This window comes from Bombus bifarius, unplaced genomic scaffold (assembly GCF_011952205.1).
Source record: "Bombus bifarius isolate JDL3187 unplaced genomic scaffold, Bbif_JDL3187 scf7180000008008, whole genome shotgun sequence".
Classification (NCBI taxonomy): Eukaryota; Metazoa; Arthropoda; class Insecta; order Hymenoptera; family Apidae; genus Bombus; species Bombus bifarius.
In genome coordinates this window covers 5,929,966-5,944,829 of record NW_022884386.1, presented here as the reverse complement: position 1 = coordinate 5,944,829, position 14,864 = coordinate 5,929,966, and the positions used below count along the sequence as shown (strand labels likewise).

Here is a 14,864-nt window from a genome sequence, read left to right as displayed (position 1 = left end):
GCAAAACGAAAGTCGCCATCTGACGGGAGCCGAAGGAATTGAACGATGTGAGGGAACAGTTTACCCGGGTAGAAAGAGCCGCGTCACGGTTATGACCCGTGGATAAAGAAATGTACTTTTGTGATATTATTATGTTTCGTTCTGATAATTATTCCTGTCATTCCACTAATGACAAAAACAGTTTGCGTATTACTTCTTAATTTGTTGCTTATTTACAACGCTTCGATTACGCATAATCGAGAGAAACAGAAAAATAAGCTTGTAAATAATGTTAGGTTGGCAACTAAGCGATACTTGGCAATACTATTGCACAGACATGAAACGATCGATTAACGTCTAATTGCATATGAGAATTAGCGATTATCATGTCGTTAACAGAGAAATTTGTTTATTCAAAACACCTTAATTCAAAATAACATCAAAAACGTATAAAGTACACATTGAGCAACAAGGGTGTAAAACGAAGAAGATCGTCTTCAATTATCCTTCTTATATCTCTGAGAAGACTCTTCCATAGAACTGAGCCATAATTCTAAATCCTTGGTCAACGCGGGCCGTTGCGCGTTTGGTTCGATTTCAGCGATTATTTCTGTAACTGGAATCTTCAAACCTGTGACAGTTTGTCTGCTAAGAACAACTGCACGTACGAAGTTGTCCGTCAAACTAATGAACTCGTGTTCCAGATAGAAGTGCTTATCTTCCCAATATATTAGCTGCGAAATTAAAACAGGTTTTTCATTTCATGACATATAATTATATGTATATTAATATACAAATTAAGGCTAATTATATTATATTATATTGTATTATATTTTTCTAACCTTCGTGGTAACTTTATAAGGCGTAAAAATGGGAATGGCTCGACGATACCGAGTCGACGAAGCTCCTTGCACTGCACCTCCGCCTCTTTTTGCAATGGCTGCGTAAATTCCACTGCGATCGTAATAGTGGAAACGTGCGAAGTCCAGTTCACGAAGGTATCTGGCATTATTCATGTGCTTCAAAAACAAATCCACATCTTGTGTTGTACATATACCTAGAGAAATGAAGAAAAAATTCAATCTGTTCTCTTTTAATTTTTATCGATAAAAAAACCATTTACATACTTGTCAATCTATTCATTCGAATATATGTATGCAATTTTATATTTTTACATATTACCTAACTACAATGTATATGCTTGTTACACATCATTATTTATTATATCATTACTTTATTATAATCTTTACGAATTACTCGTATCAGTGTTTATTTAATCGGATTTGGCGTTTCGTGTAAGTATAATTATATATATATATATATATATATATATATATATATAATATATATATAATAAATATATATATAAATAATATATATATAATATATAATAATATATATAATAAATATATATATATAAATAATATATATAATATATAATTATATATTATTATAATTATATATATATAATTAAATATATATATATAATTATATATATAATATATAATTATATATATATAATATATAATTTATATATATATATATATATATATATATATATATATATATATATATATATAATTTATACGTATTCTGCATAGGCATGAAATAAAGAATATCTGAATTTTCGAGTATGAAAAATGTATGATCAGTCATACTTGAAAAATGCTTGCCTTTAAATTCTTTTAAAATGGTGGGGGTCCCGCTTTACATTCACCAAAGATCAGTCATTGACGCAATTTCCATTGTTTTTATTACACGTCATGATTGTACCTACTGAACACGTGATCGAACGCGCGTGTATCCATGCTTATTGATACATTACTTTTCATACAAAATACAAGTATTTCATCAAATGAATATTATCCCGTATCTTATCTTGTATATTGTAATGGCCAATGAAACACTTATTGTTATATCATCGATTTCACCACAAATCGATACCAATAATAATCCAAAGAAAAATACTCATTACTAAAGGATGTACTTCTAAATAGATCGAATACAAAAATTAAATATAAAGAACAAAATAGTCGCGAAAATACTATCATAACCTATAACTTATTTATCATAATCCGTAGTAGCATCATAAAACTGTTGAAACTAGGATATATAACCGATGGAAAAGATGTTATGATTATTACCATAGATAGTAGTAGTATCGAAAATCTTCTTTTTCTTCTGTAACAGCCTGCTCGAACCTAACGTAAACAAGATCCTGAGGAAATAATTTACGTCAAAGAGCATGTAGAGAACAAGTAAGATCGTGACGAGGCAGGCGCACACCATTTTTCTATAATGCTTCCGGAAGACGAGACGTGAAAGGAGAACAAACAGCTCTTGACGTTCACAAAGCCACAGTCCAAGCAAGACTGCGTGCGGTTACCATGAAATTCCAAACTGCGAGGTCGCTTCTTACACTGTAACCGGTTCCTCATTCTATGACGTTTCGTTGTAATCGGGACGGTGCTTGCTCGTCGCATGTACGGAAGCATTCCACGCGGTCAAAGACGATAACGAACGCCCAATATTTCGAAGATTATGATATTCTGTCCTCTTTTATTATAGTGATTTTATAATTGTGAACAGATGACAACTCGATGGCTCGTTGTGAGAATTTAATCGATCAATTGTTGATGATCGTAGCAAATGAATAAATAGGTGAGTCAATGAATCAACGATTAATATGATTTAAGAGACTATGCATATATATCAACAATTCTTATATAAACTATATACAAACTGAATTAACTGGTGTGGATGGAAATGAATATTCTTTGGCTGCACTAGTCAGCATAATCTTCATAAAAATGATGCCGCGTTTAATTCAGAAAACCGAGTAGATACGATTTCTAAAAATATATATGCTATTCTTTTTATATATCATTATATCATTGCTCGGACGCATTAGCCGTGAACGTGTGAATGCCTTAACTATATATTATATGAAAATTAAGTACACAAAGTCGTGAACTTTACGTGAAATATTCAACGCGACATGCATGCATTGCGTGACCTCTTTTTTAAATTACAAAATTTTCGATTCAACTTCCGTTGCCAAATTCTTGTATCGTCAACAATTACTATATCGTTTCGATCGAAATCGGTCTGAACAATAAAGAAGAAAATAATATGTGCTTTCCAACGAAGAAACATTAGCCATCTAAGGAATATTTATTCTTACTCCTGGGTAATGGTATTTTCAACGACATGATCCAACATAGTATTATGTGACAAAAATGACATTATTATCATCTAGAATTATAATAACGTTTTCACGCATAGTACGTGCACAATGCTATTTAGCTGTTAAAGACTCGCTACGTCATCGGCTACTTAATAACCATACTACGGATACCAATTTATTTCGAAATTCAAATGGGATATACTTTATGGATTCACCCATGCAAATGGCGTCGGTAATAAGGATTGTATATAAGGATTTCAACAAATCGATCATATGCGAGCCGCTTACAACTAACTCGCAATTTCGCGGGCATTCTATATATTACTAAAAACATAATAATAACAAGCAAGTGAAATTTATAATAGAATCACAACGAACTGATGTATGGCAAACACGGTAACCATATCGATAAGCGAATGTCACAGTCTGAGTGCTCGACAATCGCAGGCGCGCGAATATCCACCATGATTTATGTGAAGGCACCTGTAATACGTTATAGAGGTATAAACATTCGCCGCTTAACGCGCTTGTAAATATATTGTTGTTCTATCTCTACCATCCTGCAGCAAAGCAGCTCCTCGGGAGAATTCTACATTGTTTTCTCGTGGAAATCATTACCGGCGCCAGTCGCTAATTTATATATATATATATTTTTTTATATACATACATATATATTTATATATACATACATATATATTTATATACATACGTATATATATATACATGTATAATATATATTATAATAAAAAATGTAAATAACACCACGCGTCTCGCGATTACTTTCAACGGAGAATATTTAACAAACGGTGCTCTTTTTAATTTCGGAAGCTCCTTTGAAGTGGATGTAATCGATCTACAATCTGTGACCTTATCCTTCTAGCAATCCGTTCCACGGTTGCTAGTAAGACTTTTGGTAAATTATTCTCAAAGTCATTGAATTCATTGGCATATCAAACGGTTTGTTAGCAAGTTCCTCCCCGCACGCATGAGGAATTTAAACACATCTTGTCCGATAGTCACGTATATACCATTGCCTAGTAAAATAATTTCCGCGTCTCTGTTTGGCCTTTGTACTGTAGATTTCTGTTTCTCATCGATCCGAAAGAGTTTCTTTTTTCTTTGGCATTGGATACATATATACGATTACGCATCCGAATTACGTTGCAAATAACGCTGAGCCAATTTTTAGGTAGACAAGCATCAACTTTTAAGCTGCCCGATCATTCACCTCAATTCTCAACCGAACCATCGGGAATGCAATCGATAAAAGCTTCAAACTTAACTCGTAATTTGTTCACCAAAAAAATTGATTCGACGTTATCACGCGCGTCGTTCGAACAAGAAAGTAACTACTGGAAGATTCCATGAATGCGTTCACGACCAACGAAAGCTGGCATCGATCGAATCTTCGACCTTACACGGTCGTAGTCGAATAGACGGAAGTGGACACGGCGCCATTTGCGGAGGACGCCGTATCCTCCTTTTGTCAGCAATTCGTCGTTGCTGCTGAGCTCTGACGAAGCATTGCCGAAGAAATTTCGTTACTTTCCAACCACCTGGCGACTTCCGGTGGCATCTGCGGTCGGACATGAGGTATCTATAACATGCATGTTAATTAATATATATATTTGCACTCCAGACAAATTATTTAGATTAATGTAATCAATTGTAATTACTCTTTCAGAGATTTTAGGTTTTCTTATTTATAATGAAGGAGAAACTGAAAATTCGTTAAAAAGTGTAGAAAATTTTACCTGAGTTACACCCGCCTCCACGTTACCGTTCTGCTTGACGCCTCGTTCCATAAGGGAACCGATCACAGCCTCGGCGCTACAATCCAAAAGCCTTTGTCTGCACATCGCGATGGCCCTGACGAATCCGTCGCTGGGAGTGATGAACCGATGTTCCATGAATACGGACTTCTCATCCCAATATATTATCTGCAAGGATACATGCCACGAAAACATCGAATAGTTAAATAGGCAAAGTTACTTGTAACAACCTTATGGGCGCAATTAACTCTTCTCCTTTATAATGGAAAAGTGTAACCGGTTTTGATTTGATATTCCACTTGCACCATGATAAAAGTGATAGCGAGAATACATTTTGGATACAATGCGTCATATGATCATCGGAGTGCATACAAAACTATAGTGGCGAACACTTGGACAGCTTCGACTCTCTAAAATAGTACCAGCAACGATTTGCACACTAAGTGTCAACAAGTTCGTTTCCTTCTCGGTCTTATCGGTTTTCCTAGAAGTTACCGAGAACAAATGTTGATAATCGACCGGATACCGAGATCTCTGTGTCGAAGAATCGTAAAAATTTTCTATGGTTTCTCAAGTCGATCAGACAGAGAACAACGAACGTGACTGTGTAATACGATTTTACGTGATCAAACTCACATACCTTAGAAGTTATTTTGTAGATGGACAGAGGTTTCAGGAAGCGGCGATAACGAATGGTCGACGCTCCTTGTACGACACCCGATCCTTGCGAACAGATCTCGCGATAGAGGCTGGTCCTTTCGTAAAAATCCGCCCTGGCGAAATCGATCTCGCGAAGATATCTCGCATTGTTCATGTGATAAAGTAATGTGTCCACGTCCGTTGTCGTGCAAATACCTGCGAAAAGTAAACTAATACAACTAGAAAAGTAAATTAGTACAGCCGCGAGAGTAAATAGAATGAGATAAACGATGATTATTCTTTTATTATGTATGTTTCAAAGACCAAAAGGTTAAAGTTGAAGTTAAATAGTAATTTTCGAAGGTTGGTGTCATGGATTGTATTTGACACACAATTGCGAAACGTACGTTGCGATTTTCCATGACGGTCAAGAGAATTAAAGATGCGTGATTTCAGCCGAATAATAACTAACCGCAATCGCATATCGTGCCTCCGATTAAAAGAATACTTTTCTGATTTAACTAATACGATTAAAAACAATTACTTAGAGGTTTAAGAAGATAAGATGAAAGATATGGAACAGAGAATGATGAAAAAGTTGTTTGAGTCGAGTTGCTGCAAGGACAGATAAATAAAAGATCAGTATTTGCTGGAATATAATAAGCATATTAAGTATCCCGAGAGTTTAATATTCTTTGTTTGTCCCACGTGTCATGTAAGTCCTGATAAAAGTGTATGTTCTTTCGTAGGTAATTTCTGGAATTCAGACCACCGTGTATAGGATGAGAACGCTACTGACAGAAAAGACGCATACTGATAAAACACGTTGCAAAATTTACGTCGTTTACATTTCGATCTGTTGGTCCAGCTTTGTAGAATTTCGCAGCACAGTACTGCACAATCAATACTCGTACGGATTTGCGACACGAGCAACCGACCGGCCAACTGATCGCGCATGGTAGGTCAAGGTTTACGCGAATGAGCCCAAGATAAGTCAGTAAATTGTAAGGATTCTGGACTTACGTAGCCACAAAGATCCATGAAATGCATTTTCATGGAATCTCTATATTCTTAAATAACGTTTCGGTTACGTCCTATCGATAATACTAGCTTGAACGAGGCAGCATTATACACGATTTAACATCAAATCGTTAATCATCGTTATTTCTAATCTCATTCAGGGTTAAGCAGCCAACGTACCGTAAACGGTGGTCTCATCGAGGATATGAACCTTCTTCTTGCAGAAGCGTGCAAGGAACACGGTCAAGCACATACGCAAGAAATAGTGAACTTCTACTAGGTTATAGAGCAGCACGATAGCTCCAAATACACCAGCCAACACCCAGCAGGTTATCATCATGATTAAGTTTGCGATTCGCACGTCCTCAAATTCGAACAGGAGTATGATCCCCGCGTGGTCAGGCTTTGGAATTCCTCCACCGTCGGGAAGCCACACTCCACTTTATCGATTCGTCGTCGATTCTGACTGCGTTTCCTGGCTCGCTTCTCGCCGATGAAAAGCCAAGTTGCTCGATTAGCATGTCAAAGGATCGTAGGTGGATCGACGCACCATGACGATCAACCTTAGTTCCAAATATATCGGTACATGCCGGACGACCATTGAACGCATCAAGAGATAATGCAGCCCGTGTCCGGCGTTCTTTTATATACGAAGCACCTCGGACCTGAAATGCCAGAAGCATTACCATTTAAATACTCAGACAAAAAGTTTCGAGTGTCATGTTTCCATGGAGTGCGTTTCTCATTGTAATCGTGCACATGGAATATTCCACTCGAGTCGTGCTAGGATGCAAATGTTCAATAATAAGAGACAAAAACAAGACAGTGATTTGGTTATCTCCTTCTTGACAACGATCACTCTGCGGAAGAACTCGGCAGGCGAAGCACTTTGTAAACTAACAAAGTAATAAAATGTCCGAAATGTGCACTCACTAATTAACAGTGTAAATATTGGGAATACGCGTTTGGTATGATCACGCGATGCTTTCCTGCCAAGTGGCAGGGGATCGTTGACGAATAAGCAGCACATCAAAAATAGGCATCCGATGAACCGCGCGCGTCTTGCAACGTTGCTGATCGTTGTACGCCGATGAATAAACGGAACGGTGACGAATCGCAACCGTGCAACAACGACACCATGTCGATGTAACGTTTAAACGTAGAATTTCTGGTAGTACGAATATACCGTGGAGACAATTCAAAATTCCCAGCGAAAGCTACTTTCGATACTTTCCCCTTCGAGAGGTTGTACGATTGTCACGCGAAGCACGTTTTCATTGGCCACGCTCTTCCAAAATATTGTCCCGAAACGTCGGTCTTCTCCGTCGAGGTTCGCAATGCGTCATTGCGGTATTGCTTCTTCCGAAATCGAAGGTGTTTTCTCAATTGATGATGGTTCTTCTATATCACAAGATTCTTATTATTCAGATCGGTGTTTAAGCTTCCGACGTTTAAGCGCTCACTAGCTTTCGTATCGATGCTCGCTTCGACCTACCTAGCGGCAGTCTGTCAGGTGGAATCGCCGCGGACGCCCGATGACTGTCCTGTGCCTGACTATTCACGGCAACACGAATCTGCACATGCTTGTCTACTTATACACGCACGCACACAAGGAACACACGTACACAAGTACAGAGCTAAGGAGTATGCGTTCGAGTCGACGACATCTCACAAACTGCTGATCAACGCGTTCCCGGGTTCGATGTCGTCGTCGGCGTCACAGGCGCCGGAACGTCCCTTTCCAGAAGTCGCATCTGCGCCGAGGACTTCCAACCATGATGCTGGTTCCTAGTGGGAGGCGACACCTCGTTGCGCGTTGACGTCAAAATCCTTGGCGCTTTTCTTAATGGCAAACCGAAGTACAAGTGTGTGTTATGCCAGGATGACGCTAATCTTGCCATTTTGAACGCCTCTGCTTTTACAGGGAGTAAAATATAAATTTGAAAATCATAGCGTAAACTGGTTTCTTTGAAACGGTTCTTCTTCACGATTAATTCAAAGGTTGTAGATTGAAATCTTCAGTTTTGAAAGCGAAAAGAAATTATAAGGTTCTATATAGTGGATTTTGTAGAAGACAGGTACAAAGTAACAAGGAAATTGTCTGAAATATACAATATCCTTGAACTTTGACAGTCTTACAACTCGCTGATTAAGGAGATAAGCGAGGTTTTCTGATATATTTATTGCTAAATCATATTGATTATATCTATGTAAAAAAAGAACGAAGCGTATCGACGCAATTTTCCCAATATCTATATTAATAAAGTATAATAATTATAGGACACTAAGGGACAAATATAATGTTAAATCATCACGATCTATCTAGAATAATGAATCTTCCTCCCTTTTTTTCTCGTTTCTATGAATTAAAAACTCACCTAAAATTTGTTTATTAATATGGCACAAAAGTGTATACAACATAAGTATGTATCGACGTCACCGTCGAATGTAATTATGAATATACTATAATTTATGACATATTAAAATCACGGATAATTCAAACGATGACTTCCACCATGAATCTTCCTTTTGTAGCATTTTATGTTTTATTTACTTTCTTCGTCAAAAGATCACTCCTAAATAGAATTTTTAATCTTTCATATGTAAATCTTTTTCTGCTATTCTTTTTTTTTTTAGTAAATTTCTTAAGGAATATAAAGAGTTCGTTTCTCTACCTTGTGTGACCTCGTCTTACGAAATCAACGTATGCCAACTATATGTAATTGATACGGGAAAAAGAACAAGCAAAGCTTCGTCAAACGTTGTTTGAAGGCGGGGCATGCACAAGCAATACGATGTTACGTCGAAAAGGTGGTGGTCAGGAAACGCTTTCCTGCTGATGTTTTATGGAAAACGCGTGATCCACGAACGAACAATCACGAAATCGGCACGAATCATGAGCTAATCAATAAATATCTCACGTACGACGTGGGAATTTCAGACGTCGTAAAATTTCTATTAGCCTACCAGAAGCTTTATAGAACCATTACATTACATTCTAAACTATGTTCGCAATGGGACGACGAAAAGCAACTCGTGAAGCAAATAAAGTGTAGTTCTCTTCTTCTTTTGTAATGCCAAGTTAACATATATGTGTATCAAAGCAATTATTATCATGTTTATTCTAAAAAAAATCATTTGTACAATAATGTTCTGTTTGATACCCTGCTTAACGAAAAATATAGAAAAGAATAAATACATGTAATTTTCATGTTATAGTATTCTTCGATTTTCAGATATTACTAGCTAGAAAAAAATTCAGTAACAAATGGTTTATCCCCACTCCCGTACCGAGTTAGAGGTAGATCGTATGGAATAGGGAAAACTGGAACACCAGCTTCTTCTTTTTTGATAGGAAACGTAGTTGATCCAGTCTGTAAAAAGATGATGTATACTTGAAACGTGTATAAAGGATATATAAATAAGAATACGTTTACGTACAACGAAGTGCGGAATAAATATAACGCCTGCTTCGTAATTCAAAATATGATGGGAGTCCTTTCTGACCATTCCCCATGCGGCTTTACTTAAATTAGCACTAGTAAGAACGAACCAAGGAATCTTTTCTAAATTAGGCGAAATTCTTGTGTATGTTTTTATATGAGGTATTGCTTTATCTCTAGCGGTTCGTGTAGCTTTCCACTGGCTGAAATATTTTATATGTACAGTATGTACATATATAAATAGAAATATGTAAATAAAAATTAAGAACTTACTACATATAGGATTCTACCCATTCTTGTTTAGAATGTGTTTGAATACTGTATGGCAAACAACAAGATCCAACTTGACAATCAAAACTTTGTTTATAATTGTTTAAAGATGGATAAATGAACCGAAAGTTCGGGCAGCTCTTCAAACCTGGTGGATTTTCCTTTGACATCGAAGATATTATCTCCTTCTGAATCCAACTTTCATAATTAGGACCTAAGCTACCAATACTTGAACTCTGAGCAACTAATGTCCACTGTGGTGCATCAGGAGGTAGTTTTGCATGTTTAGAAAGAACGTGACCTAATTTTCTATAACCCCAATAATCATATTCCACACCTGTGTGTCTCCCAGGAACAGATGCCACAAAGAATACATTTACTGAAGAAAAATTTGCTCTTTTCACAGCAGAAATCCATTCTGTTAAAGCTGGTTGTTCGTATTTGTGCAAGTAACGTTCTAAATCCCTCTTGAATCCTGTTGGTGATTCTCCATCACTGGGGTTTGCAGATTCTGCCAGCAGTGGAAGATGTGGCGATATCCAAACTCTGATCAACAACATTGAAGCAACTGTTTATCGATTAAAACAACTCTTCTTCTTAAAACAAGCACAAAATAACTTCTAAAATTATTTAACCAACCCTTGTGTTCTATTCTCCCAATCATCCGAATATAGATTTGCGGTGGAAACCACAACCCGTATTCCATCATCTTTGTATTTCAGGATCATGACTTTAGTATGATGACAACCAAACTTTGTTGGCATCCACACAGGTATCATAGTGATATTCAAGCTTAACTTTTCTTCATCCACTCTTGTTCCAAATAAAATAGACATATCTGTGCGTTGTCCAGCCAATAAATATTGCAAACATAACCACCCAACATCAACCATAAAATTAATATGCAAACTTTTTACAATTTCCCCTAAACTAATGTCTAAGATCTCAGGAAATGTTATAGAAAATTGTTGATTATATGTTTCTTTTGATTTTTGGATTCTTGTAAGAAATAAGTGATATGGAGCTGATAAGGCATATTTCATACCAAAATTTCCTGGTTCTACCACGGATACTTCAAATCCTTGTTGTTTCATCATTTTAATTGCTCTCTCTCTGACTTCGCTCCTAGATTTTATAGAATTGCATAATTCAAATCTTTCTATCAAAGATGTGCCTTTCGAAACACTAGAACTTTCCATATTTTCTGAACTATTATTTGTATCTTGACCGCACTCTTGTACCTGTCTAGTATGATTTAACTTTGATTTCTTCCTTTCCTTATCATTGTCACCAAAGATACTACTATCTCTCTTTTTATCTTGCGAGCTAGATTTGTGCATAGATTTTTCGGTTATCTTCAGATTATCCAATTCTTCTTTCATCTTGGAAACTTTTCTCTGATTATCTTTTTCATTAGAAGACATAAAAAGTGCCTCTGCTTCTTCATCCATATTTTTCAACTTATTTTCTCTTCTCTGAATCGTTAGTTGTTTATGTTTTTCCACTTTATCCTTTAAAGTTTCAGAAACTGTTTTTCCGTTAGTGACTTTTGGACTCTCAGCATTTATTTTGGAGTTTGATGCTATGTTTGAAGAACTGCTTCCATCACTATTTCTGTTTTTTCTTAATACAATCTGCAAGATCTTTAATTGGTCTTTCAAAAGACAACGATCAGAACACTCAAAATTAAGTTCCTCGGGAACTCGTATTTCGCCTTCTAACTGATTTACTACAATTTTTTCCACTGAAACAGATCATATGTTTTTCTTCGATCACGGTTGAATACTTAAGATAAGACTGACAAGAAACATATGAAACTTACAGTGTGGATGTGACATCTCGTTGAAATGAATTGGATTCTTGCGATAGCATTTTTCCATGTAAGGGCATTGCTTCTTGACTGAAACTTGCACAAAACAGTGCAACTTTTTAAATTGCACGAAATTAAATCTTAACCTTAAAACCAGTTGATGTATGCTTACCATTGTTCATAAAACTTGTAGCCATTTCGTGATATTATTTAGTTTGCAAAGATGATAGTACGAAGAAGTTATCCTTTAAATGTTATATAAAACAATAACGCGTAATACTATTACAATTTGTTCCGTATCCGACCAACTTCTATTTCAAATTATTGACGAGAACGAGCAGATGGCACTGTAATCGACATGGCGTAAGTGTAGTTCGAATTGAAATTAGTTTCGATCTAAACTTCTTCACGTCGGCGCGTCTTAAAAACGTGGTTTTAAAAACATGTGAAAGTCAACGTAAAACCATATAAATTGTCAACATTACTCACTTAAATTACATTCACTAGTTTATACCAGGATGAGACGACACGAATATTTAGTATTATTTAATTAATCCTCATTGTTAAATAATGATATGCCATATGAACTTCAATGGGCGCCAATTTCATTAATCAAGATGGAAGACATACAACACGATGTACAATATTCAACACAATCGCTGATTGGCAATATTTCATACAATCGATCTGTAATCTGCTGTAAAATATTTCCAAACATCATCGAACAAAGGGATAAGGAACGAGAAAGGTAATTTAATAAACTCATTTAGTATCAATATAAAGTTAGGACATTAATAACATCGATATAAAGTACAACAAAATGAATCGTTGTTGGAAAGCGATTTACATCGGTGCAATTAATACGTCTCAAACGCGACATTGAGAAATAGCATCTTAAATGCGATACGAAATGTTAGAAAGCGAGTTTCAATAAAACGATCGAAGGAAAGCAAGTGGTGAAGGAGAACGAAAGACGTAGTAGACGGGGGACGATTAACAACGTCTCGACGCGTAACACCGCGTCCTTAACCGATGCAGCGTCGAGCACCAGAGTTAAGTTTCAACGAGGAAACTTACCGACCGCATCTCAGCGGCGCTCGACGCTCGGCGAGCGCCCCTTAGAAACAAATTGCGAAGACGAATTTCCATTTTTCCCAAGAACAATTAATAGCCGCGGAAAGAATCGGGATAGCGGTCTTAAAAATCGGTCCGCTTAATATGTATGCGCATAATTTACAGGGCGCCACTGGTATTGGAATGATTAAATTAAAGTCGCCGCCAGGGGGTGGAATGTTTTTCAACCGACGTCCCGCGCACAAAGATGATTTGTCTGGGGAAAATATTAAACAAAAACACGTCACTGGGGAAGCGTCGAAAAATTTGCATCGTTTGATTAAAAAATGGGAAAGTGGATATTTTAAAAACAGATCACGATAAAAGTAGGTGATCTTCTCAAAAGAAGTTGGACTTTTTCAACAAATGTACTTATATACCTTGTCAAAAGTTCTTCAGATGAATTAACATTTAAACTTCAGTTCTAAACGTATCTATGTGATCAATAACAGCTTCTTTTACTTGAAGATATTAAAGAATAGTATACTTAAAATAATTTGGTACGAAGTACATAGAGCGTACAATTTTATTCAAAAAGATAGTATTTTTATCGAATATCTACCGTATATTGTACAAGCTGTTAAAACACTCTAAATTAGTTGTATACTTTATCAAAGTAAATAGCTTATCCTTCGTTTCGAGTCGCTTACGTTTCGAGACGACGTTCACGGTGATAAATCGAATGAGCGAAATAGGAAACGTTTCCGACGTCAAAATACAAGCAATTCGTTCGTAAGTCACCAGGAAGACGAACAGGCAGCTCGGCGAAATTAACAGCTTGCTCCTTTAGTCGTAATTGTTTCTAGAAACGTTTGCTTCTTGGATTATGGCTCGATCAAGTGGAGAGTAATTGGAAGGCGCTTCGACGTCGAGAAGCCAACACTCACGTCGAATCGATTCCTCGTCGAACATTTTATATTCGTTAGACAGTACATTATTTCCAGTCAATACTTGCATGCGAATATCCTGACTTCTGTAACATGGATTCTTCTGAATATTTTGCGAAATTCTATTCCCAACACGGGAAACAGGACGTTCTTAAAAGCAGTGCAGGTGGAATTAACGAGTGAACGAACGAGGACAAGCTTATTCAGAAAATACGACGACGACTGTCGACCTTTTTTTAGGAGGAAAGAGCCAAGAAAGGAGCGGCAGGATAAGCGAAGATTGGATTATCTACCGTCAGATTCGATAGTTATCAAGTTCCAGTTGAAACTTGTTCACGATTCGTACGGCGCCGTGGCGGTGCAGCGAACTGAAGCTTTTTCCCTTGATTCTCCACTTTCTACTGCAATTTTCGTTTTATATATTTTTATATATTGTAATAATAAACGGCCATAGGTTTAAGAAAAATACACATTCAAAGTAAAGATAGAAAAATAATAGAATAGAATAAAATAAAATACAATAATGTAATAAAGAATGAAATAAAACATAAATTATACAATAAAGATACAATGAAATAAATAAGGCCGTGGATAGATATAGAAGTCGAAGCGAAAACCCGAGAAAAACCGTCAGTAAGTGTCCGAATAAGAATGAGATTAAATTCTTACAAATTAACCGTTGTAATGAAGTGCTTGAACGCGTGAACGGGAACCGGTTAAAAAATCAACCTTATTCGCAATATC

The 14,864-nt window shown here is 36.5% G+C and overlaps 4 protein-coding genes and 1 long non-coding RNA gene across 7 annotated transcripts in view; 2 read left to right on the top strand and 3 right to left on the bottom strand.

Annotated features, from left to right (window-relative positions):
• Positions 1–368: 368 nt before the first annotated feature.
• On the bottom strand, positions 369–2,435 carry LOC117206834 (protein THEM6). The gene is made up of 3 exons (XM_033446524.1): positions 2,124–2,435; positions 822–1,036; positions 369–713 (listed from the first exon to the last, which is right to left on the bottom strand). The coding sequence occupies exons 1-3, from the start codon at positions 2,266–2,268 to the stop codon at positions 477–479; spliced, it is 597 nt and encodes a 198-aa protein (XP_033302415.1). The 5' UTR covers positions 2,269–2,435; the 3' UTR covers positions 369–476.
• A 119-nt stretch (positions 2,436–2,554) lies between these two features.
• Positions 2,555–5,208, top strand: LOC117206836. The gene is made up of 3 exons (XR_004487445.1): positions 2,555–2,640; positions 4,356–4,759; positions 4,851–5,208. It is a non-coding gene; the product is annotated as an uncharacterized LOC117206836 (long non-coding RNA).
• On the bottom strand, positions 3,113–8,402 carry LOC117206832 (protein THEM6). 3 transcript variants are annotated; one of them, XM_033446521.1, is made up of 5 exons: positions 7,784–8,402; positions 6,778–7,262; positions 5,579–5,793; positions 4,921–5,106; positions 3,113–4,763 (listed from the first exon to the last, which is right to left on the bottom strand). In XM_033446521.1, the coding sequence occupies exons 2-5, from the start codon at positions 6,935–6,937 to the stop codon at positions 4,653–4,655; spliced, it is 672 nt and encodes a 223-aa protein (XP_033302412.1). In that variant the 5' UTR covers positions 6,938–7,262; positions 7,784–8,402; the 3' UTR covers positions 3,113–4,652. The 3 variants fall into 3 exon arrangements, with proteins under 3 accessions (XP_033302412.1, XP_033302413.1, XP_033302414.1); XM_033446522.1 differs by having other exon boundaries at positions 8,093–8,402; XM_033446523.1 differs by lacking the exon at positions 7,784–8,402 and adding an exon at positions 7,531–7,745.
• A 1,291-nt stretch (positions 8,403–9,693) lies between these two features.
• On the bottom strand, positions 9,694–12,317 carry LOC117206758 (probable tyrosyl-DNA phosphodiesterase). Its single transcript, XM_033446373.1, has 6 exons — positions 12,293–12,317; positions 12,133–12,216; positions 10,950–12,054; positions 10,314–10,856; positions 10,039–10,243; positions 9,694–9,971 (listed from the first exon to the last, which is right to left on the bottom strand). The coding sequence occupies exons 1-6, from the start codon at positions 12,315–12,317 to the stop codon at positions 9,840–9,842; spliced, it is 2,094 nt and encodes a 697-aa protein (XP_033302264.1). The 3' UTR covers positions 9,694–9,839.
• A 208-nt stretch (positions 12,318–12,525) lies between these two features.
• LOC117206755 (transient receptor potential-gamma protein) overlaps positions 12,526–14,864 on the top strand; it is a 98,700-nt gene continuing 96,361 nt past the window's right edge. Inside the window, exon 1 of the mRNA XM_033446367.1 lies at positions 12,526–12,868. The gene's annotated coding sequence lies outside the window, so the exon portion shown is untranslated. The remainder of the gene's footprint in view (positions 12,869–14,864) is intronic.